The 26,621-nt window shown below is 44.4% G+C and overlaps 1 protein-coding gene across 1 annotated transcript in view; it reads right to left on the bottom strand.

Moving 5' to 3' along the window:
* Nucleotides 1-6,296: 6,296 nt before the first annotated feature.
* The window catches only part of T265_09991 (hypothetical protein), a gene marked incomplete at both ends in the record, with an annotated part of 25,973 nt that continues 5,648 nt past the window's right edge, over nucleotides 6,297-26,621 (bottom strand). Inside the window, 2 exons of the mRNA XM_009176228.1 lie at nucleotides 6,297-6,721; nucleotides 11,440-11,998. Of these exons, the coding sequence (XP_009174492.1) occupies nucleotides 6,650-6,721; nucleotides 11,440-11,998 (631 nt within the window). The remainder of the gene's footprint in view (nucleotides 6,722-11,439; nucleotides 11,999-26,621) is intronic.

The raw sequence follows: 26,621 nt of genomic DNA, 5'->3' as shown, positions 1-26,621 counted from the left end.
GAATCCGGACTAACTAACGCGAAAACCGGAGCTGATAAGTAACGCCAAAGAACGGAGCATGGGTTGGCGGGAGTGCTACCGCGGTTGAGTATTGGATGCTGGTAAGTTTTGTTTAGCACGGCAGAAAACTTGTTTTCATTAAGCTAAGTGTATAAGTTGCGGAAAGCACGAGTAGAGTGAAGTTCAAATCTGGTGCTATATAGGAGCAGCTTTAAATTCAGGTACCCGCTCAAGCGCAAGATCGTTACTATGGCGTCATCCATGCGTACACCTTTGAAGACGTATGAGGTTCCTGAGTTCTGTGAATCAGGTCTATAACTCATGATTTATGACTGCCTTGTGTACACCCTCTTTTACTTTAGCGTCGCTGCGTCCAACAACGCGTGATATCACTGAATCCTGATGGTGCACAACCGGTGTGCAAACAGATTGTTCTTGATTGATAATTGAGCTAACGGAGCAAGTATTTAGCTTGATTTCACAACAAGACGCCCGAACAATTTAATCCAAGATGTGCGACCGATAGAACTATTTTTCTTTTTAGAACCCAAAATGATAACTGGTGGGTGATTACCCAGTAAGTTTATACCGACGCAACCAAATTAAATCATAATTCACCTCAGTTGTTTGTATGTTTATGATACGTCGGCACTACGCACGGACGAGTATGATTATGAAGGACCGTTGTTGGAAGCCGGATTAGGCTAGTGCGCATAGTTCAAGCGTAATATCTAGCCTCACGCATGGGTATGGGACCAGCAGTTATGATAATCAGCCGTAGTAGATGACGATTCCTACGGCTATTGTGATGAAAGGCAACGGCTGATCTCGTTTTCTGATAATGTCGCCGCGCGTTGTGACGCATTCCAGATAAGGCGCATCATTATTTGCAATGAGAAAGTTATCGTCGTGTTAGTAATTCATACGCAGTTGTCTGAAAACGATGCAATATCTATACGCTACTGGTACTTAGATGAGAATGCGGCTATCCAGAGAGTTGCAGAGTCGAATTACTGCAGCACAATCTATCAAGTTTGCTTTCATTGTCGAACTAGATGTGATGGAAGCTCCTGAGAAAATGGATTTTGCTGAACAACCTCACCTAATACGTTGCAGATGACGGGTAGAAAAGGGTAGAAAACAACACAATTTCATTTGACTATCCACGTGGAAAGAATTTGCGTTCCATATTCTGCAAATTTCATCCCCCAATTGAAGAACAACCTAAGACGTTAAAAATACATAGATTTGATCGTGCTTTATCCCGTGAACTGACAATCAAATATTAATTAGTGGTGGACAGCGATCATAAATACTCGTCCACATAAGCATAAAATTGGGAGGAACATACCGCTGAAACGTGCAACCTGATCAAATGTAATGCCCACAAAATCTGCAATTTTGAAAATCCGATAGTTTCGGGAAGTAATTCTTACTTCAAGAGAACGCCAGAGTCTGGTCCACTTCTCTTCGTCATTTCCGAGTGGGCCGAGAGTTGGTTGGATTCATCTGGAGATCGCAAAACATTGCGAGATCGTTGGCCGATGAAACGCGCTTTCGACGACGAATATAACTTGGAAAACTCAACTCACTTTACGTGAAAAGGGCACACTTGCTCTGGAACAGAGATCCGAAGTAGTTTCAGAAAACAATGTGATGTCGAGCATAGAAAACTGGCATTAGTAGCGGCAGTCAAACGCGGTCCAACGGATATGTCCCAGTAGGCCAAGAATAAGCCCAGGTGTTGATTCTTGTCATCCAGAAGTGTGTTCCTAATAGTTGTACCATGTTCTCGACTGGACTTTTATTTCATTATGCAATCGCAGGCTGCATTTTAGGCTTCGAGGGGGGTGAATCAGTAGAATATTCGTTCCGGATCATGCGCGGTGCCTGTTAAACCTTTCGTTGTAGCTCCCAGGTGATCAACCGAATTCTCTACGTATTTGCATTGTTGTGGCTTCAAACCGTTTCTGTGCACATAAATCGTTGCCTGCCTTCAAAGCAACCTTAACAGAAGCACACAACGAGGTGCGAAATATAACCCGGATACACCATGGCACAAAATTCCTAATACCAGAAGCCTGCGCTCATCGGAAATTTCTGGTCTGCTGCTAGCTTCTGAGTGGCTAAATAGTCAATATAAGTTCTTGCAACTATCTCATAGCTGTAGGTGGGCCCCAGAGGATTCCATCATCGACAGCAGCTATTCACGAGTACTAAACGGTCTCAAAAGTTGCCGCTTCGTATGGTGTTGCTTGTCCCATCAATTCCAAATAGCATTTGTGTACAGGTATTCGCTTACCGTATTTGATAATTTGACGGTGTTAGCCTCACCTCTGGTTACATATTGTTGTTTGACCCCACGATTTCAAGAACCCTGTACGGCTTCACAGGTAGCTCAGGAGTAATCGTGTTCTCATGCCGTCGTTCAATGAAGCATGGGCCGACAATTTGGGACAGCAACAAGTGTTGCATGGAAGTAGCGCGTATAAGTGAAAACAATGATTGCAATACAGTTTTGGAGAATAAAACGCTGTTGACTCAAGGTCAAATAAGAAGAGGCGAAAATCTGTGACTTTAAAGAGTTTATTTGCCTAGTTGGAAGGACTGGCTTCCTCAAAATGATTGACATTGACGGCAATTTGAATGTTCGCAATCATATAATGCTAAGGTGTAAAACGGGTGCGAGGTTTGCCCACTTAATGGACAATTGGCTGTAAGTTGCTTGATGGGCTACCCTTCACATTAAAAGGAAGTGTATGTTAAGTGCATCGAACAGGATCACTGCTCACCAAAATAGTGCCGTAGTGTGCGCCTAAAAGAACCCCTGAACTTGCTTTAAGAGGAACGCTGTTCAATACACTTTCAACCCCTGACGAGGGAAGGTGTTGTCGCACGATAGTGAGAACCCTTGAACTTGCTTTAGAAGGAACGCTGTTCAATACACCTTCAACCCATGACGAGGGAAGGTGTTGCCGCACGATAGTGTGTGCCCTGACTTTGGACGAATTTTCTTCGTCTCCCCACCTGTCGCCTTCATGGTGCAAGGCGAATGATAGATCATGTAAGCCGCTTTTGCATAACTCAGGATTCTGACAGACGCGGGCCAGGCTCATCCAGACGCATTTTTTCCCTGTAGAACGAAGAACGGTAGCCGATTTGGTTGTTGCGCGCTGTACATTTTCAGTAAACTAGATCCTGTGTAACACAGTATGGTTTACCTTATGGCCTTACCTGCAAACGCTTCACCGGAAGCACCTTCCCATCTTACAATTCACGGGTCACTCGAGGAAGAGGGATTAGTTTGAACATCATCATCAATGTGCACTATTCATGCGTCTTCCTCATGGAAGTGCGAGGATATGTATATATGTATATATATATCATCAGTGAGTTATTGGGGAGCGTAGTGGTACGTAGCGGTGGGTTAATGTTTGTGCACAACCACTACGCTACGCACCACCACGCTCCTCAATACCTCACTGATGATGTCACCTCGATTGGTGGGGTAGAATTTCCCAGCCCAGCGAACAAGCCAACGATCATAATGGCTTCTTCCAAACGGTCTTTATAGGTGGCTGGATTAATTAAAATCGTTCATAAATTGGACCTGGTGGGTAGCGCTGCGTGTTAGGGCTGCATTGAAGTGTAGAGCAAAGCCATTTACTAACTCTCGGTCGAACACTGCTGGAATGACGGAGTAGCACTGCCTGCATCTGAGATGTCGGAGAAAGCCGAATCAGTAAAGGACGCTAGCCTACATCTGTTTGCTTCATTTCTGAAAGCCTGCTGCTTCACCGGAATGAGAAACTGAACTTTGTGCCTCATAAGAGTGGCCATCAGTAGGAGTTTTCGGTCGGAAAATGTTCTGTGCTGCTGAAACTGTGATCATCTCGGTTTCCTGTTTAGCCTGACACTGTGCTCCATATTCCCGCATTTTCGGCTGAGATTAAGCGTCCTCTGATTTTGGAGACATTGAATGTTGTGCATCTGCCAAACACTAACGTGGAGCTTCTGATACTGGTAAAAGCTTCCGGCTGTGTCCCTGCCGAAGTTGCTTATATTTCTCAGTTCCTTCGACTTATCGTATGACCGATTTGGCATTTAACCCAGCTGATTTATAACTCAATCGACGTCTATGGTGTACTGCAACTAAATGTGTCGCACAAAAATGCGTCTTTCGATTCTGTTGGCACGATATTCGGGATAACTCAGCACGTTTTCCTGAGATAGGATTGGATTAAGCTTGCTGAAATCATTCCACTGGCTCACTCTAGGCCTAGGTGAAACTTGTGTGCAAATGAATGTGTAGCACTTGTAAACTGCTCTTTTTCATGCTCAGTATCATCTTCTTTTTCCCCATCATTATCAGTCACATCGCTGTACAAAAGTTTGTTTGACTGAAATACAACCGCTACCGCACGCTTGTTGGCTCCAACGTGACTTTGAGACTCTTGCTGAGTGACTGTTGTTTTGACCGGTTGGCTATAGTTGACTGCTACCAACACAAAACGTGAGCAAACATTTCAGCTGCAAACTCTGGACTAGTATATTCACACTTGTGGATTAATATTTCAATCACCGGAGATCTGGAATACCAGGAAGATTGAACTATTCTTGGTGTGGTGGTTCAGCGGAATACGGAACTACGAAATCTCCTATTTTGAACTGTGAGTCAAGATTTACTTGGATTTTTCTCCTTGTAACTTTGTATCTGGCTTACATTAGTAATTCGCTCTGTTCACTAGAGACTCTATAGGACCGTTAACCACTACAAATGTATCCAACAACAACATGAGCCCGATTTCGTTTAAAGTAGACCGTGAGTTTCACGAAAAACTGAAGAACCTTACCAAACTGATGGGCTTTAAATCAGGGGAACCCGATGGTGGCTTGTCAAAGGATTCTCAGGAGCCTTGTGATTTGTTAGATATAATACAAATACCAGCCTTTTTGTGGAGTACACAAATAGACAAGTCTCTCAGTGCAATGGTTCGGGTCATTTTCAAGCGAACAACGAGAACTATGACAAGGACACTTGCAATTTTCTTCTGAAGTCAAGGGTAACAAAATATGCCCCAGATTTGCATGTTACGGACAATGGCTGGTAAGCGAGTTATGACAGAGCAAGAGGCTTCAAAAAGCAAACGTTCTACCTTGATCCAGAGTCAGCAGATGCCTTTACTTCATATGCGGGGGTCGTGAAATGAAGCCAGCCACAATGAGCACCGTTGTCGGCTGGCTTTTGAAAAGCACGTGGTTTCGTTATTGTTCATATTTACACTTCTCTCATTTGGACTGTGGTCCACCGGTTCTGGCGTAATTATTCTGGTGAGCTCACACCAAAGGGGAGCACCGGACTCGAGTTTCGCTCTTATTAGAGCTCATCAGCAGTGCAAATCCGAAAGCCGTGTCGAGTTTTGAACTCCGGACATCTGACGTGTGAGGCGGGTGTGTTACCACTACTCCACCAACGCACGTTGGATGCATCTGGAATTTCACGTCTGAACAGGTGAACGTGTTTACGCTTGAGTGGTATCGTTGTTCCGCCCAATTCATCATCAAAATGACGACCCAATAATTGTCCTGGTTGTGACGATCGATGACTCACCAGTTAGGACTTCCCAGCCAGTTAGCGTTACAATTTTTGGTCCACGCCAAAGGGAATAAAACACGAAGGGGACAATACAAATGAAAGAAAATACATAACCCGCAAAATCTCACAAGTGAAAATAAAACGTTGCCCATTGGGTTTCAAGCGCCAGTGGTGCTGCCTGAATGGGAATTTTCTGATTGGTGGGTCAATCGATCGTCACGACCAGAGCAGTCACTGGGTCGCCGTTTTGGATGATGATTCGGGCGCACCAATCATATCGCTCGGGCGTAAATACGTTCGTCTGTTCAGACGGGAAAATGAAGATGCGTCCAACGTGCTCTGGTGGGGTAGTTGTAACATGTTCGCCTCGCATGTCAGATGTCAGGGATTCAAATACCGGCACGGCCATCGGATACGCACTGCTGATGAGCTTCAATAAGAGCAAAACTCGAGACCGGTGCCTCCCTTTGGTATGGACTCACCAGAATGATTACGCTAGCACAGGAGGACGACCGTTCAAACGAGAGTGGTGTGAATATGAACAACATACATATCCCACGCCCCCCCCCCACACACACACACAACGGATCTCGTTATTCCAGCAACCCGTCAAACCAAAACCATGTACTCATCGTTTTTTTCAAATTTTATTTGGCGAACAAAATGCTCAGGTGGAGCTCTTTGATCTTCTTAAAGCACTGAAAGACTTACCATATAGAAAAATGGTTGTGCTCATTTCGAGATACAAGTCCATCGGTGAGTTCTCAGTTAAAAATAATCTGTGACAGTACAATGCTAGGATGGATTCTGACAGAGTTTGCAGAGCACGCTAACGAGTTGTGAATGAAATAACCGGGAGAATTGGACGGCTTGGCAAAAGGCACTCCTGTTTGCGTCATGGAGTTTGAACATTTGGTCCATGTGCGTTTGCACCGTGTGCCATAAATGCGTATAAGGAAGGGTGCATAGCTATCAGAATGGGATTTCAGGGGTAAAATTGTTTACCAGATTCTGGTAAACATTGTGCTGGCTCGACCCAGCATAGTATCGCATTCAAGGAGACATTGTCTGACGGTCCGCTCCCTCGATGGGTTCCCTTGCTGAACCCATGTCTTCACAGGAACGCTAAGAAAAGAAAGGGGACAAGAGGTGATTCACTTAGGAGAAAGTGATTATCAATAGATCACACTAGAATTGGGATAACAGGATTTGAGTAGTATCATCCGCTATCAGGACTCTACAAATGAATACAGCCTCACGTGTTCCAGCCTAGAAGTGGTGAACTCTCACGAATAACAGTCTTGTGCTTTTTTGCAAGAAATGTTAACGAACTCGAATAAATAACTTTAAAATATCAGGCATTTGGCTGTACTTAGAAGTATTTTCACCGAAACACAATACTATTTTTGAGTTTATCATAGCATTGTTATTATGTAATTGTATTGTTTTGGTCTGCAGGTCATTTTTGGAAGTACTAACCCGGAGTTTCCTTATTCATAAACTTGTCTTCTCATGCAGTGACCACCACGAAAGAAGACAAAGAGGTCACTTCTGAGGGGTACTATCTTGAATGGCAATTACAACACATTGAGTCGAAGCTTCCGGTAAATAGTGCTGCGTTAGTTTGAGCGACATGACACTCCCTCCCGAAGACCTGACAGCGTCCACCGCAAACTACGTTGGGTACCTAAAAATGGCAAACTATTTCGAAATGTGGCTGAATTTTCTTCAACTTCCGTCACTGTCGCTGAGCCCTTACCGCCAGTTCTCTTTGTGGATAACACACTCAAAAGCAGCACATAGATAAATGAAAATAAACCGTGTTGCATTCTCTCCAGGAATGAGTTTGATTTTACGTGTTAAATTGAGAATTCCCCAATGGTTTCAAATTTACGCATATAAGTACACGACCCAGTTGTTTAGGTTCTGTTTCCTCGCATGCAAAACAACACCTATCCTGTGGTATCCAATACCGACGTAATTGGCGCACAAGTCGTTGACGTCGAGAATGCTTCAGTAGCCATGATCAAGGTTGTCTGCTAAGGTATGAAACAGGCAGATATCAAGGATCAACCCCAGAGCAGAGACCAAGAGACTGATACGGCTGTAGAAGGTGGCCAAACCTGCAGGTTAGCACGCATCCGCACTTGGGTGCAGAACCTGCGCGGAATCTGTGCAGAACTTCTCCACTAATGTTCGGGTTTTAAGCAGCGGGAGATTGAGACATTTAAGAGGCATCAAGGCTTCTTTATTTGTCTCACAGTAATAAAAAACCACAATACTTTGCATTTCCGGGTCCCTACGGAATGTAAACTACCGACTAATTTAAGTGGTTTTGTTTTAGTGCACCATTTCCGCACCCGGGTGCGGGAACTTGTTTTATTCCCGCGCTGATTTGGGGACCCGGCTGCAGAAATCTGCGGACACTGTGCGGAAATGGCCACAACCGGATGCAGATATGCTGCCGAAATTTCTGCACCGGTGCTAACTGGTTCTCATTGCCGCAGTGCCTACGAATCGGATGAGTTTACATGCAGAACTGCTTAAGAGTTGTGCGTTTACGGCTGGCAACCTTTCAAAGAAATCTATAGTAAATGTAGGAGAATTTGCATGCATACATTTTCCGGCTATGCTACGGTAACCTTTGTTCCCAAATCGATTCAACCAAGCTATGGGTTTTTCTCTTGATGATGGTCACTTGTATGAAGAAGATAACATTCAACATATCCGTGCAAAAAAGTTTCAAATTCAGTGCAGAAAAGTCAAACAAGAGCTGCAAGTGGTTCAAAATGTTCTTGCTTTGTACTATCTTACTAAGGGTCCTCAGGTGACCACACAAATAATCATGTTGATCACCGCTCTGTCTCCTCAAAATAAATGAGAGGAAGGGTGCTTCCAGAGGTTAGGAAACCCAGGTCACTTCAGCACGTTAGAACGTTTGTCTTCAGATTGAGAATAACTTGAACATTCAAGGATAAATTACCTTTTCACTTTTCGTGAAAACTGCGGTTTATTTGGACTTGGTTACTTACAGCTAGTTTGTCAAAAGCTCATAACAGATTGGAGCAAAATCGGTGCGTCTCCAGGTTGTTTGGAGGTCAAAGTTACTTGCCGAATTAGCAAAGTACGCTCATTTGCAAACAAACTTGGTTCTGCGAGGGACTCACCTGGAGCCCAACTGAATCTCTCTTTTGTGATGTTTCCAAGTAGAACATAAGTTTGACAAAAGCTCGGGGACTGCGCCAACCTGATAAGCCCCAAGAAGGGCGAACCTGGTCATGGGTTGTTGACGAATTTTCAGAAACCTTATGAGTAGTGCATCACTCGCCAAATGTTTTAGTACAACAAATATGTGGTGAACTTCATCAGAAATATCGATTTATCGCTCTCAGTCATCAGATGACCCTCGAAAAATAAATGGACTGATGAACATGAACAAGAAACGATTGGTCCGAGTAATCGCACTCCATAGATTTTGACGGTATCAATTCATAGCCTTCAAACTGAACGATTGAGTGCAGGTTTACGCACTACGCACATGGGGCTCATACTGCCAATATTGATAACAAAGTCCCTCCACGAAGGAGTTAAAAATGCTCCGAAAACGAGAGCTGTCTTTGAATTGAGCATCAACAGAATCCAAACGTACGGTATGGCCTTAAGAACTGGTGCAGAAAACTGGTCTGGTAAACTATTATTTCTCAAAACAGCCACTAGGTAAATTGAAGATGAATGCAAGAGCGAGAACTGCTTTAGAGGTAAATTGTTTCTACTAGAGTGGAGCCAAAACAGAACTAATGGCTCAGCCGAGGAATGCTAAGTGCTTTCTCCCAGCGCGTCCATTCGTCTGTTCAGTGCAGTGAAAACAGCAATGGGAAAAATGTTGCAAGCGAGTATTGCTACCCATCACAGTATAGTCCAAAAAGGTTAAATTTGAATTAACTGAGACTCTTAAGGAACTGCACTGTCGGTAGACCAATTGCGACGATTAGGCAATCGGGTTCGGGAACAAAATGCCAAAATGTTGCTTTATTAGCAAATGGATATCATGAGGGGTTCATTTATGGATGCAAACTACAAATCGTGGAGTCGAGAGCACGCCCGTGTGCAGAAAGATCAGGAAAAATCAAGGTGAATGATTCAGGCGACTAGAGACCTCGTTGTTCATTATGAGGCCAAATGGTGGAGCGCACCCTCATATTGGGGAGAGTAATGATAAGTGAAGTACTTTTCTCCCACTACCTGTTTAACCTAGTTTCCATTTTTCTCCATATCTCACCGTTTTCTGATGGATGCAGTTTCATCCGGAACGCTATTGTAAAGCCCCTTGGCGGATTGTCAGCACTGATCAAACACTTTACTACTTAAAAAAACATAAGTAGCTTGGAGACAAGCGACAAACACTACCGAAGCAAGCGCTCGTAGCATAAACGAGAAGAGGTTCGGGAACGACAGAAATCGAATGAAAATTGAACAGATTTCGACAAATGCGCGAGAGATTTAACTTAATCTCTCGTGTATGCAACAAATTCAGTTGTAAACGAGAGATTCCATTCCAAACTATTTTGAAATGTGGCTGGGGCTTCCCCTCTGGTTTTTTTTGTGGATACCACACTCAAAAGTAGTACGTGGTTAAATGAAAATAATTCATTTGAAGGATATCATAAACGAGATATTCAGTTGAGTCACCCGTGAAAACCAAACTCATGTGCAAATGAGTGTATTTGTCGCGTCCTTCGATGAATTAATGAAAAGCTGAAGAGTTCAATGTAGGAATCAAACCGGGTGCTGAAGAAAACGATCAAGAACGGAACCATAAGGGTTGATGACCCACAAGAATCCCAGTAGTGTCAGTTCATCCCTGTTATCACAGTGGACACGATTGAGAAACAACGATGCCTAATTCAAGCAAGTGTAACCAAGTAACTAGGTGCTGAGTCATCATGATCAGGAATTAACTAAAAGCACGCAAGGGGTTGGGGGTGGTCTATCACTAATGTTTTTTAGAAGGCTAGATTTACAAAATTGTCGTGGATTTTTAGAAGAGAATATATGGCTTCTTTGGAGTGAGGACTAAGGGACCCAATGTAAAGCCATCGAATGGGTCACAGGAAGCGAATCACTTCAGAAATATCATCGCGAAAACACTAAGCGACGAAGTCATGTCAAACTATCCGATGATTCAGCTTACAACACCAATTTTTCTGATGTATCACAAGGTTTAGAGTTGCTATGGTCTTGCTAGGACTTATATCGCGGCACATTGTAACGGACCGTTTACCTTGGAACTGCCGCGGTCCAATTAGAATGCCGTGGGAAGTGAATGGGGTAGTTGAATATAAACGTTTTCTAGAGAACTTCGATATTTCTGGACTTTGGGCAAAAGCTTCTTGAAGTTTTCTGTTCTATCGGAAGCCGCAGACTGTGGACACTTGTTGCCATATGGCCCCGATAAGTTAATTTTTTGTGGGGCTACTCATCGTTTTTGTTTGTCCTCTTAAACCTTACAAAGTTGATGACTGATTGCTTGATGCATTCGTTTGTGCTCAGCACAGTTTTATGAAAAAACCGCAGTTTTTTGGAGCTAGTAAATCATGAATGCGACTTGTATGACACACGGGCATCACCTGAAACACTGGATGTATGCGAGTAATTGGGAAAACGCATTTCAGTCTGATACCACGTTCAAGCTGTTGACATCGACATAAGCCCGAAGATAAGAGAGCGTCACCCCTTTGAAATGTAATGGCTGACCAAAGCTTGGAGGTGTGCAGTGCACTCCAATACTATATAGTACACATTGTATATTATACTGATTTACGCTAGGGATTAATTCAACTCACGCTATGGGTGAGGTTGACTCGCGCCCGTGTCGGATAGGACTCTCGTGGCAGCTGAACAGTTCTTACAAAAGGCGTGTTTCTGTCGTTATTGGGCCGGACAGGTGAGCTTAAACGGTTTGGCGCTTCCGTTAGGGACGAGTACGGGGCATTTGTTTGAACCGCAGTCATTCCTCGTTGCTGGCTGTTTTCAATGAGCTCACGAGAGACGACCGCGTTTGCTGGCAGGTTGGAAACTGACTCGGTTGGTGTCGTGTCACGAAGAACCGTGGATGCCATTCTACTTGGTGAGAAATGGGCCATCAAAGATCGTCGTATGGATGCCAGCCTCGTGAAGAACCAGTTCTGCGGTACGGGTGGGGGCTCCCCGGGTGGTTTGGGAAAAGGTTCCATCCAAGTCGAGGGACGTGGGTCTGACGAATTTGCAGTGCGTTGTACCTGTGTGATGGTCGGATACCATCCCGACCCTGTCGTCTGCATCATGCTCGGTTTATCCTCCATTTCTGCGGCCAGTGGATATTTTGCAAAATCTTTGTACGCTGGTGGTGGTTGATCGATAATTCTACAATCAAGACAAGAGCAGTGAAGTATGATTGTTTTCAGGCAACGTTTCACATTAGATGGTATTAAAAACCAGGATAGGCAACTTTCGAGCCACGTGGGAGGATACTGTCTCCTCGGCTGTCTCTACTGTGCTGAGTTAAGGCGATGCAGCTTCACTAACCATAAAAAACAGTTGAAACTCCATTGAATAAGATAACCGACACCGAGAGTGACTGGAATTTTCTCTCCATCAGAATAATATCCCAACAAGGGGTCCGATTCGCAACGAACCTACTCGTCAGCAAAATCACATTCACAAAAAAGTTTGTGTGCAGGCGTGCCTGCATAACGGAGTCCCGTGGACAAATCACGTGACGCCACAAACAACCATGTATCGTTTGAAACAGAAGTGGAACGTGATTTAAGCTCACTATTCGAGATTTTTTGATTGAACACAGTCATGAGTGAGCTGATGATGGTGAGCAAATTCAGCGGAGGACAGATTATAGTGATCAGCCTCAGTCGGTGTGATTTACGTTGAAAAAAAACCTGATCACGTGACAAGGATTGAACACAGTTTGAAGACAGTCCCATCTAGCAAGTGGCTGTGTTTGTGAGGCGGTTCGCTCAGAGTATTGTTTTGAACAAAACCGTGTGGTTTACATCAGTGGACCAAGTCGGTTTTGTCCTCATTTTTGTCCGTACAATCTTGTATCAAGTTGTTTCATCTGTATGTTTCAGATTAACGCCTCGTTTTCGACTTAGACTGCTGGGCACCCACAACTCTCGGTGATTTGTCGAATGCCGAACACATGGCAAGGAGTGAGCGAAAACCGAGTGCACCAGTTACGGTCCATCAAATGTGCATTTATATTTGAACAAAAAGAACAAGAAGTTTATTGCAGAGAGAGATTTTTTTCTGAGAATGCATCATTTCGATGACTTGGGAGTGGCATTTTCGTTTGGCTTGGCAAATCGACTGAAAACGTTTCATCATCAAATAAACTGACAACTTCAGTGTGGGGGGTTGACGATAACTCCGCGCTGACGATGTCACTTTGATTAGCTACCGAGCTGGGCAAGCACAAGTCTCTTTTACCTCATCAGTTACCTAAATCGACCGACCAATCACCACTACGCCTTGACGGTCCTGAGAACACAGGACCAGACTCCTGATCGATCTATGGTGTTCAGTTTCGAAGTGTTGACAAACACTACTGAAATAACGTGTCAGATCGATCATCCGACATAACTGAAACGTTAGATACATTGTCATGAGTCGTTCAAGAGCAAGATGGCGAGCTCTTTTGGTCCAATTCTAGGTAAAAGTGCATGCCCTGCTTAGATGTGTCTGGAGGAACGTAGGGCTTTGTATCGGGGCTGTTTACACTGATCTACTCAAGATGTTTGTCTTGGAGGACTTTCTCATCATTAGCAATGACGCCTACGAATCAAAACGTTACCTAAGAGAGGCATAATTCATACGACGAGTGGACCTTCCATATGAGAAGTAGTCACTCTAGGAAATACGTGATAAGAGTTCTGTGGTTGAGAAAGACCAGGTGATATATCCTGTCCAGGTGTGAGTGAACTTTACTGCTGATCAGCCGCTGGTAGCTGGACGGTGTAGTCAATAACTTGAAGGTCGAAAGTTTGGAGTACCCTAGAGATTCTTGCATTGCCGAGGATTCACAGTAATGAAGGAACAACGGTCCTTCTCGGTTTTTCCACTATAGAGTGTCTTCATTTTCACCATTTGTTTACACGAAACCACTTCCTGTTTTCCAGTAGTATTTCGATACGATTACCAGTAAAATGTTTGAGGCATATTAGTACGGCACTTCCACCTGTGCGAGCTAAAAACTCCCTTAAAATTTTTGGTTCCCTAATGAGCACTACAACAAAATCAGTTCTCTTTGATTGTTCCGTTAGTTTGTGACCCCAGAAAGTGGGTAAAGACCAAAAAAGGCAACTTTCATGAAGGTATAACCTCATTCAAAGGGAGTGTTCTACTCTTGGGAGCTAACGCAATGTCCTATGCGACAGTACACTCGCAGAACCACTGAGTTCCCAAATTTCGCGCACCTAAGGATAATTGAACTTCCAGAAATTCGAAAATAGTGCCGAACTTGATAAATGAAAGCCCTTTGAGGGGGTTCACAAGTTGGTCATTTTTAGTCTAATTTGTGGTGCTGTTTAGCTGAGGTCTGGCATTCTTTGGCGGTGAGTTTTCCAGAGGAGACACCCGTAGCCCACCTTCATACAGCAGTATTTCAAAATCCGACTGCTCTCTCGAGGACACCTTGAACGGTTAGGAATACCTCATTAGTCTCAGAGTTGCTTAGTTTTCCTTCGAGCATCACGACATTCGACTTGGAACGTCGTTTACACATGCCACGTAAGATATTTTGAGCTGTTATCGATCGAACAAAACATATTTCACACTCGAAGTGAAACATTGCAGGAATTCGTACTCCGACCAGTTTCCTCACTTATTTAGGTTATTTTTGAAGAGGACACTGTTTGTTGCTAGGACCCTGAAAACAGCACCCACTGGACAAGACGTTGAACTTTTTGCAGCGTGACATTGTTTGCATTCAGCTGGAGGCCATGAGAGCCGCTGCTGCCAGGTAGCTCATATGATTTTCGTTTCCATAGCTTCGGTGGAGACACTGACCAAGCCTACAGGTTTGATCTACTGTTATAAACAAACCGCAAATACCTATTTCCCGCGACCATCTTCATTGATGATCACAAGGGCATGAGTGTGTCGGCCCGTCTGATTTCCAGACACAAGATGAACTTTTTCTATACTCTGGAATCAAAATAACAATTTGTTGAGATCGGCGTTGGGTGAAGTGAAGAAACTCACAAAAGGTCATCGATTTGAGCTTTGAACAATGGATATACCAACGAATTTATTCCATCAACCGCTGTGGGTGTACTATTAGCGGGTCTTTGTGTTATATCTGCTGATTCGTCAATCTGTGGTATCTGCTGCTCACCCGCTCCAGTGCATAGTGTCGGAGAGAAAAGACTCACGGAAGGGAACACAATAGCTATATTCCGAACAAGCAAGTGCGAGAGTGTGAGCAAAGTTACAACGGCCCCACGCTATTTAAAGGGGGCTTTCTCACATTGATCCAGACTGTCTGATAGGCGTTAGTGAACACCCACCAACATTGATCGTGCCTCTGTGAAAAGCCTGAACGCTGATCACATTCGGTCGTGCTTCTGTGACTCGCAAGAACACTCATCAGGTTTTGCTGAATTGTTTGAATGATTGACTGGCCGGGATGCTTGCCGGCTTTCCTGTTGAGATTTTAGTGCAGCAGTTGCTTCCCCTTCAGGAATCTGCCCTTCCTGATACTTTGTAAGGTGTCCGCTGTACCAGATGTCTTATCGGTCCAAGGCACAAGGTCAACATCCAAGTTTCGATTTTTCACTGTGTCGTTGTAGTAAGTTATGTTCATCTTGGTAGTCAGAAAGATTTTTTCCACCTAGAGTGAACTCTGCCCGTCAGTGCTACTGAGTATGAGATCCAGAAATATTGATTAACCTCAGTGAGTCGAACGTAAATTCAAAAACAACCTTATGAAAGGAGTAGACCGCAGTTACGAACGGTTTGGTTCACACCGGTGAATGTACTTTTCAGACAGAGTCTAGCTTGCGTTTTACAGATCCCGCAGATTCGCATTGGCCCCTGTCTGTTCCTTGACTGAGTCCTCTACGCTAAAGTGCTTTCTAGAGGGCAAAATGTAGAAGAGGTGCTTCAAATAGATTTCACAAAGTGCATCAACCGCAGTTCTTATGAATTTCATCTGAATTGTCTCACGTCCGACCTTGGGAACCTCATATGGGTGGGCAGTGGCACTTCGAGATTACTCGGTGAGGTATTCGCCCCTAGTATTCGTTCAGTTTGGGTAAAACGCACAAAAGGCTGTCTGTGGGTGAAGTGTACAGTAGAAAAATTGAGGTACACTCAGATGGGAGTTGACCTAAGGACATCTGACCGAGAGGTGAACATGTTACCGACACTCCACCCACGCATGTCTTGCTTGAACACGAGAAGAGTCGTGCGGTAACTAAACGAGGAGTGTTCACTTTACGTTTGTCGATGTACACCATCGAGCCGAGACAACAACGTGAATCTGTATTGAAGACGTTCGTCTGCTGAGGCATGTTAATTCAGGTGTACTTATGGAGCGCTGTCTGACTGTTGATGATACCTCCTCTTACACCTAAAACATACTGAGTGAAAATTCTGGTAATCATTGGCTAAAGGAAGAGGGAAACTCAAGGTCATTACCTAACAGCTCTGGCGTAATGTTGATGAGCAAGAAAGAGAACTTTTTGAATCAGTCCTATGGGTGAAGGGAAGAAGGCCTTCGCTGCGGAGTTATTTATTAAAAAACTCTAACCGAGAAACATATTACTCGCATGCCTCATCAGTAGTGTCCACCTTCACACCAGTACCAGTCAGTCACATGTAGTCACGTGGGTATCAGCTCCAACTGATGTCACACTCACAGTTTGGCCCTGGGCACGGGAAATTTTTTATAGGAAAGTCATGACAACCAGTGGAACAAATTTTTTTCTTCAGCAACGTATTTGCTTCAGTTAACCACTAATTAGGGGCCAGTGTACCAAAATAGGGGGATCATGTGACTAGACTGGATAGATTGTGAATAGATTCATTTCACGTTTTAGTGGCTTTCTACGTTTGTCTCCTTTTTTAGCTTACGCAGAATGTCCGAATTTCACGAGACAAAGGTGATCGCATTTCGCTGAGGTTGCGTGAGTACGGTTTGGATAGTTGAGTCAGTAAACTCTCTAACTAGGTTCAGTGAGCTGTCTTCCATAAGACCAACGCTAAACTCCTAACAAGGCCGAACGATGAAGTCTATGAGAGTCGAATACTCTCCTGCCAGCAAGGATCAGGTAAAAGAACTCACGAGAGACGCATGATTGATACAATCATTTCGGTGCCGTTTCCCATCCACAAGTACATGGGGTGGGGGGCACCGAAACATGTGGACCCTTCCGGACGCGTTTGAAACATTCATATAAGGTCTCAACGAATACATATTGATATATGAAAATGAGCATATATGTATAGGGGAACCATCGCACTGTTATGGTTGTCGGGCGTCACTGCTGTGAGGATCTTGAGAGCCCATATCAAGTCATACAATCGGTAATGACTGTTGTACTGCGAGGGCCGAGAAACTACGGATTAGAATCGTGCTGTTAGCTACAGGATGACTGCGAGATCAATGGTGTTTCATCCAAGAGATCGATCCTCTTATGCGACCGGCGATTCGGTTTCGCCTGTGAGATACACCTGTCCCAATTACTGACGAATTATGTGATAAGACTAGGCTATTTATACGACACATAAAAGATCGTTCAGCTTTAACGCCCTTTCCGTGCCTAGCTGCCATGCCATCCAAAGGGAGCTGAGATACTGTCAGGTTGCCCAAACCTAGACAGGGGAAGTCGAGAGGCAGAAGTGGGGTTCGAACCACGGACCTTTCGGTCAGTAAATTCGCACTTAAACCACTTGGACCATCTCGCCACAAACCACTTATAGAAGCCAAGAGTTTCGAGCTATCCAAAATACGGCTGGTCTGAGAAACAGTAACATTGGACAGACAATGACAATGCTTCAGTTAGTGATCACAAACAAAGACGAGAGAAAACACGCCATGTGTGACTGGAACGTTTGAATTTCTCACGTTAGAGATAGAATCCAGGGGCCGACAAGGCTCACGGTCCTTTCGCCATGGAAGTAAGACACTTTTGGGACAACCTAGTTCCTATCATAGAAGATCTACCGAGGAAACCACTATTTTTTCAGTCTGCGATTGCAACATAAATGTGTCGGAAACAATTTCATTGACCACGATCCATTGTCATCAGCTTATCAAGTGATTTGAAGCAAACTGATCACGTGATCAGAAGGAAAGAGCTAAGCTCATTCAGAATAATGCATAAGTCTAATACAGTAAAATCACGCCCGTTTAGAAGTCACGCTTTATCATGCGAATTTCTAAAGTTGAGCTGGTCATCTCATTTTGCCCCCCCCCTCCCGCATCATGCACACACATTAACAGAGAAGGTCGACTGTCGGTTCTACGGTGGGTCGTTGATTTCTAGCCAATGTAAATATGTCAGTAAGTGATCATTCATGGCTTGCCACCAGCTGAGTGCGGAATGTGTCAGTTGAACAGTAATCAGGTAGCCGATTGAAGTGAACGGTGCTCTTAAACTCCCGTCACTCATGAACGCCAGAAGAATGACTAAATACTTGCTGTCCTAACACTTCCATCTTACGGTCGGGTACTCAAGACGGAATACAAATTGAACAGTATGAATATAAATTACCGATGTGTGAATTCATCCTCCAACAAAGTCAACATGTGACTGAGTATTAGTTATTAAACCCAGTTACCAGTTCTGGAACAGCGCTTCAATGAGAAGTAATCTGGAAGGGCTCGGGGTATAGGGTCAACCGTTTGGACGTGATTTTTGTACATGCTCAGTCGAACGACCTCTTCGCTATGTGCACATGAATCTCTCGTAATCGGTTCGATAATTCAGGTAGCTGCGTTAGAATGAAATCGATAATTTGTGCCGTTAAAACTGCGTGCGCCACAAACATTGCACACGTTACTAATCTGTGTAGCCTGGTGAGCGTTGGCAACCGAATAAAGTAGCAACAGAGTGAGTAAATGGGATGACCTCGTGCGTAGACGATGGACCACCCTCAAAGCCAACTTTTCGAAATGCTTTGTTGCGTCAAACAAAAAAACGAGCAATCAATGCTCATGCGAACACTGCCTACTCTGTTGTGTTTAACAGCTGATTCTCTAATTCCGTGCGCCCGAAAGTATCAGCGCGCTTTCAATACTACTCACAAGGTCACTGAAAACTCTGAACAGGCCGTAATCGATTTTGCGCTTCCTGAGGCTCGTCAAATGGAATGACTCTCCGAATTTCACTACTTCGATACGAATGTTTACGTACCATCTAACAATTAACTTGTTTTTAATGGGAACCGAAGCAGAAATTAACCGGAATCTTTCGTGATGCGAAAAAACCTCCTAACATACTGACCAATTTTTTCTAAGTGCTGGAACAAAGATCTGGCTAGATGTAACATACTACTAATAAGGTTGCTGAAACCTCTTCGAACCACCCACGATTGGCTTCTCCCTTCTTGCAGCTCACAAGGTAGGAACAGTCTCTGAGTTTCCGTGCACCGTACCTGAACCCATATTGCCCTAATTTCGACTTATACATTCATCTGCGTTCCGAAAGACTCAACTGAATCCAACAGAAGCGGTCTATCATAAACGAAAGTCTCCTGTCGAAACCGAGTGCAAACGGAAGTATTTGGTGAAAGGAATGGCCAATCTGTTAGACTGGCTAGTTACGTGACCGATTCGCAAAACAAGGCAGGTTGACCGATTCACCTGTGGAGAAGAGTCACGGCGACTCGTTCGACCACTTGCGTTTTAGCTATTGTTGTGATCTCGGCCGAAGTGATAGTATGTGACAGTTGTTCTGCGGCGCAGCATGACGATCGAGACTATGCGTCTAAACACACTTGAGGCAATCGTCTGCTCCCCACGCATAGTTTCAAATTGATTCGGTTCTGTGCCAAAATCTTGTTCAGTCATTACTTGCGGGCAGTGCAGGTCATCCTAATTCTCTCATGAGGTCTGTGTGAGCAATTTCCTAAGGTCCAGAATGTAATGAACACTGTTCAGTGCCTAAATAGCTCGGATTGGAACTCATCAAAGTATTTGATGCCATCATTCTTCACAATTTAGGGTGCACATTACTGATAGACCATTGAAGTAGCTTTTATGGAAATGGCTGCCTTTAAATTTGCTTGTGAGTGCTTTCCAAATCACTCAAACTGAATACTGGTCACTAGAGCTGTGTGTGAATAAATGTTCAAAGGGTACGGGGCACACATTAAGGTAGACAGCGTGCCTCATGTTAAGTGGAAGAGTATCAACACCGTGTTGCAAACACGTCGCTCGTTTGGGTCTACCGTTTCAAAAGTTCTATCTTCAGATTGTTCTAGAAAGACAGCCCACAGTCTGGTTGGCTCTCGTGGGATTATCTCCGTTTGGTAAAATTCACAAAAGATGAAGCGATTTGTGGCCGATCTGTGGATTTCGATCACCCGGTTCAAACCACAGCATAAAGCAGCTGTGTATTGATTTCCGGCTTGGTCAGACTGCGTCTTGCAGAGTGGGGCAGGAGTTGAGACGCGTGAGACTAGACTTCCACGATTAAATCCTTGTGTACTCAAATTGTGCGTACACTTATCAATGAACAGACGCTCCTTATACGCCAGAGATGTGCCAACCAAATGCTTGTGTCTCACAGCCCAAGTTGAGCTGACGTTTCGTGGGAAAGCACGTCTCAACGTTCACCATTTGTCTCTTGAAATGCGGCACTAAAATGGAATATTTCCGTTTGAAATGGATCATTAGCCGTGGTTTGTAGTCACACATGGAAAATGTGGGAAAGTTAACACCTGAGCACGGAAGTTGGTTGCTAAATTTAACCTGATGTCTTACAAAGTATGCAGAAGCGACTTTCACCAGGCGGATTTTGAAACAAAGAATAATTTGTCATTCTCGTTGGCCGGGAACAATACAAGGGGGGATAAGTGGGGATGTCAGGACGCGGGCAGTTTTGAGGTTGCTATGTCAACAACTGTCGGAAGTTTAGCATTGGGTGGAACGGAAATTGATCTGTTTATGGAATGGAAGTTGGGTAATCGGTCAATTACAGTTGACAGACGTAACAGCCCGGTGCACTCTATCCCATCCTGGCCTTATGCAAAGCAAGCTGGTGTTGCTTTGTGGTGTTGTGCGGGCGTAGCAACAAAACCCCTCGAAGTTTACTGGTCCCGTTATTAATTGTGGTCGAAAGAAACTGGGTTTGACGCAAAAACACGAGAAAAAATAGCAGGTCGATTGTTACTCAAAGGATATTCAGCGGCCTGCAGTCTTATTCTCGCCAGTTCTTGATCTGTAGTGGTACGGAATGAATTGAATTCTTGAGACAGCCTGCCAAACAGCTTGGTTCTTCCTCCCAGCTCGTTAGATTACTCGCTGTGGGTGCTCTCACGAAGATTTTGAGAAGGTATTTTTTCGAATATTCACTTTCATTGGCTGATGGTCCCAACTTGTCAGATTGCTCACTGCAGGTGCTCTCACGAAGATTTATAGAATGTAGGTTTTCGAATATTCACTTTCATTGGCTGATGTGAATGTGTCAACAAGAAGAGTCTCAGTTGACCTCATCTGGATCACATCCTTTTCACGACAGCCAAAATGAACTTTTTTGAATACCGCTCACTCGTTTGAACAAGGCTTGTGAGATGACTTCAGCTGGCTGATAAGCTTCACGATGGTGATGTCACTTCACCAGACTGTTCCAAAAATGTACCACCGTGAATTTCAGCCAATGACCCCAGATGCACACCAAATGAGTGTCTGCTTTTTTTTAAGGACAGCTGATCAACCTCGTTGTCCATCGCATTCCGGTACCTATTGAGTGATGCACTGTGCATGATCATCCGCAAATATCGGCCTCTGAAAAAGCTAACAGACGTCGTGTGCGGCTGGCTTCCGTCAGGTGAGTCGCATGACCCCCGAGAGTCCCAAAATATTGCGGAATGTAGCTAGTGTATCGTTTAATCTGATCACTAATACGATTAGAATGAACAAGAAGCTGGTATAACCGCGGAAGTTGATTCCACTGAGTCAGATAAGCCGATCTTTAAATCCACTCAGAAAACGATTTGGGTCTCGCGCATCTGAGCATGTCAACTGGAATTGTTTTATTGCAGTTGATTTAGCCTGGCTACCGAAATTGTGAGTCTGAAATGAGGCGTGATGTTGCCGAAGAGGTACATACTTCAAGAAACACGCGGTTTTCTTAGCCAAGCCAACAGCTGAATCACAAACGTTCCTTCTCTTCAACTGGGGACGATCTCGGCAGTACGAGTGTCGACATCGATGGACCAAACAACAACCGAACGGCGCACCCGAATAACTTTGAAGACATTGAAAAGAAACTGTGTGGACTGACCTACTGGGATTCGACTAGATAGTTGTGCGACACGCATACGTTCACAAACTAATGAATATTGATCACATGGCGTGAAAACTACGAATGACATCAGAGTACCCGCCCTATAACTGCATTTAGTAAACCTTACAATAAACTCAGCAAAATTTTCCGTCTTTATACTCCAACCGGAATTATGGATGGCCATCTCATTACTTCTTGCTGGGTTAGAGACAGTCGGCTTTGTTTGAATGTTTTTGGATGTTGGGATTCCAATATCTCATGTGGCGATTTATACCCTCAACTTAAAATGGATCCCAGTTTTTGTATTAAACAACCATTTCTATGATAGTCTTTCCAGCAAGGTTCTTGAAGTAGTTGAGGTGGTTGTCTGGGGTGGAATGAGTGCCCATTCAGGAAATAAGTCTTTGTTTTTGAGTTCCGAGTAATTTTTGACGAAAGTTCTCCTGGAACATAACATGACACGGTAACGCGAAATAAAACCGGCTAATGTCAAACTGCGCACTGTGGGATTCATGTTCCTTCCTTCCTGGGATGCGAGTGATCCGGTGTGCAAGTGGCGCTTGACTTATGTCGGTGGAGGGGTCTCTAGGAACACTGGTTAAGTCTCCTGCTGATGGCGCCTCCCTCGGACAAGGTGCCCAGATGTTTTCATTTTGATGTTGTCCGCAGGCATCTTGTCCTTGATCGTCTTCGTTAAGGACACAGGACCTATTCACACTAACTCCCAACCGTACCCTCATCTTTCCACTCTTTTCCCCTTGCTTTAGTATGCTGTTGTAAGCACAGTTTTGTATCACTGATGTATTACTGTCAGTAGTGACGACGAGGATGCTGGCGAGAACAGTGATGATGGAGACGACGGCGGTGATGCCGATGACGATGATGAAGATGAAGATGAAAACGGTGCTGACTGTAATGCTGGTGGGTCAAAACCAGCGAAAGTGACCGCCATGTAATACGCATTCCGTCGGTTTGGGAATATTGCTGAATACGGGTGACGATGATGATGATATTGACGACACTGGTGATGACGACGATGATGGTGATGATGATGGTGGCCAGCTTCAACCAAGAGTAGCTGAATGTCGCGTATTTGCATGAGACAAAAGGCCATCATCCGGTGGAGGAAGCACGTGATGTGTCACAAATTGTCTGGAACAATAATTCCGAATATCCTGCAAGCCGATTAGCTAATCTAGTTTACAATGAAAGATAATGGGATAATCATTCAGCTGTAACACCCTTCGGTGGCTAGCTCCCATGCCACCAGAAGAAGGCATGAGGGCTGGGATACTGCCAGGATGCCCAAGCCTAGAAAGGGGAAGTCGAAGGTCAACCAAGAGTAGCTGAATGTCGCGTATTTGCATGAGACAAAAGGCCATCATCCGGTGGAGGAAGCACGTGATGTGTCACAAATTGTCTGGAACAATAATTCCGAATATCCTGCAAGCCGATTAGCTAATCTAGTTTACAATGAAAGATAATGGGATAATCATTCAGCTGTAACACCCTTCGGTGGCTAGCTCCCATGCCACCAGAAGAAGGCATGAAGGGCTGGGAACTGCCAGGATGCCCAAGCCTAGAAAGGGGAAGTCGAAGGACAGAATTCGGGTTGTAACCAGGGACTTTCCGGTCAGTAAATTCGCGCTCTAACCACTTAAACCATCCCGCCCCCTTACATTGAAAAATTTCAGCAAAAGCCTGTTCCTACTGAGTATCGATATGTCATCGCATGAGTCAGGGAGCAGTTTATCTATTCTTTAAAATAAAATGGATGTAGATCGATCTACCGCAATGGCTGTTGCCGCTGATTACGGTACTTATATCTGTTAATACTTATTGGAAAGAATCGCTGCACGAAAACAGTACCAGAGCATTCTAACCCCTTTGAAACAATCGCCTGTCGTTCATTGAGAGGTCTCAATAAGTGAATGTGTTTATAACAGAAATACAGAACAGGCCCACATGTTTACATGTTTTGATGAATAGCTTCACTCTTGTTTACTAATGGGCAGGCGTGTGAATCACAATGTCGAATTGCCGGTGTGCAAGTTGTATGGTGATTAACGACCAAAGTGCCCAACCGAAGTCCCACAGAATTTACGAACAGTTGTAATCCAAATTATAACTGTCCACACAACTAATGTTAGTCCATTAAACTAGTGAGTTCAGCTCATTAAGGAGTACGATGCCCTGTAAAAGTGGACCTTGCTAGTAACTCTTTGCAAAAGAAAAATCTCAGCAATATATCTCTCCTAAAGCAATGTGGTCGACAGAAGTCACTGAGTTTAGAGGAAAAAACAACCCCAGCCTTTTTCATGAAGGAAACTACTCACAAGATTGCTGAAAACTCCTCGTCAGCTCACTACCGGTTCCGCCCTTCTTGGGACTCATCAGGTAGGCGCAGTCCCCGAGTTTCCGTCAACCTTATGATCTACATGAACCCAAATTGGACTGTTTTCGAGAAATACACTCGTTTGCAAATCAATTTGGTTTTCACGAGAGACTCAACTGAATCTCTCGTTTATGATATTCTACGACTGAATGTGCCACACAGGATAAAGTGAAGTCTGTGGGTAAAACTGTGAAAATCGTTGACGTCTCGATTGACCGGCCTGATTGGTCAACAAACACGTGAGCAGGCCCTTCGGGACCCAGCGCGTGCACGGAAGCTTTCTGAGGACACAGAAGTGGATTGCGTCAGTGAATGGCGACTGCCTCAGTTGACCCATACATTGATACTGAACGGAATGGAAGTGTGAGTAACTTGCAGTGAGACAGAATAAAACTTCATCTATTCTTCAGTCGCGCCAATCCCGTTCACATGGTCACTTGTTGACTGAGTCCTCGAGTGACAACTACTCAGATCGAAGGTTCACTCGCCTTCTACGTAAGCTCAAGAAGGGCGAAACCGGTCGCTTGAGCTGTCGAAGAGTTTTCAGCAACCTTGTGAGTAGTTTCGTTTATGAAAATGAGCCACTTACATCTTTGTAATGTACTACTCATAAGGTTGCTGAAAATCCATCGATAGCCCAAGACCGGTATCGCTCTTTTTGGGCTTACGTAGAAGACGAGTGAACCTTCCATCAGAGTGAAAACATCACAGACGAGAGATTCAGCTGGGTTCCAGGTGAGTCTCTCGCAAAACCGAATTAGTTTGCAAATGAGTGTATATTCGCTAAGCCACTTAGAGTTTGCTGATGCACACTGCTCCCAACAAGGATAGTGCTTCTCCGCTTTTTGCAAGAACGAAATCGCGATGGAAACATCTCAAGTCACCAATGTGGACAAGGCGCTGTAATCAACATGTTATCGCTTCATGGTTCTTGTAAATTATTTAAAAATGATGAGCGAAACACCCAATATCTCATTTTGGCCAGGAAGCCAAATCTGTTCTGATCAACCCTGTTGAGTGGAAGGGGAAGTCTTTGGAGCGTTTGATGTACTTTCAATTGTAGCGCCATTACAAACAATTTTTGTTCATCGAGCGCGGATGTGCACTGTTCGGTTAACTCCTATTTCTCAACAGATGTTCGCTCCAACCAGGGTCCATTATCGGATAACCTCGAATCGGAAAATTAGCTACGTGTGTCTACAGAGTAAAATCAATAGACACTATCAGCTCTAGACAGAATGATCCATCGCGTGATTCGTTGGTCCTAGGAATTTGGACACATTGTATGCTGTGTGTGGAATGATGGAACTGAACCGATGGGATTGTCGCGCACGTAATACATCAAAGTAAAAATGCAGCATCTGTTGGAGCATAATACGTATGGATAAAAGTGCCCCCGGGAACAGTTTGCTTTGGAGTTGTCTGTCTGGAACAAAGGTCTGTGAGTAGGACTCGAGAGTATCCATGCAACCAAAAGACGGCGACCAGTTTGCCAGGGATTCACAGTGTCTTGAATTTAATTGGGAGATTCAACTACCCAGGAACAAAAGTCAAGCTTAAAAGCTGAACTCATCATCGTCTCGCGATGTAAAGGGGCGTACTGGGCTCATTGCTATAAAAGTTAGCCTGGAATCTTGCTGAGTATATTGGTGGGGCCAGTGACTTTGGATTTTCAAACGACATGACCACTTGGAGCCAGCAAATCCGGGACAAATAATACGCGAAGAATGCCACTCTGAACAATCAGTCACTCTTTCGGGTTTCAACAAACTTTTAGCTGGACAGATGAAGTAAGGCTTCTTCAGGTGTTCGACTACCGATGCCTCAGAAGCGTTGCTTGTGCTGAATGACGTCAAAGAGGTGATTAGGTGTTCGGTTGTGTGTCAGGCACCTCAATCCGGGAAAACATCCAGCATAATCGACTACGATGGCTCGGTCATGTGCTACGCATGCCAAAACATCGTCTATTGAGACGAGTGTTGTTCTCCGTGCCTCCTTCAGGATGGCGCAAACCGCGAGGTGGACAGCACATGACTTAGCAGAAGGGCGTGAAAGAGATGCACGAAGAGTTTGGGTGTCGTACGCCTCCCAGGATGGGGTCCCCGTGACCCCGTCTGTACTT

This window comes from Opisthorchis viverrini (assembly GCF_000715545.1).
Source record: "Opisthorchis viverrini unplaced genomic scaffold opera_v5_328, whole genome shotgun sequence".
NCBI classification, from domain to species: Eukaryota; Metazoa; Platyhelminthes; class Trematoda; order Opisthorchiida; family Opisthorchiidae; genus Opisthorchis; species Opisthorchis viverrini.
The sequence above is the reverse complement of the archived record's forward strand: the minus strand, read 5'-3'. Positions and strand labels throughout refer to the sequence as shown.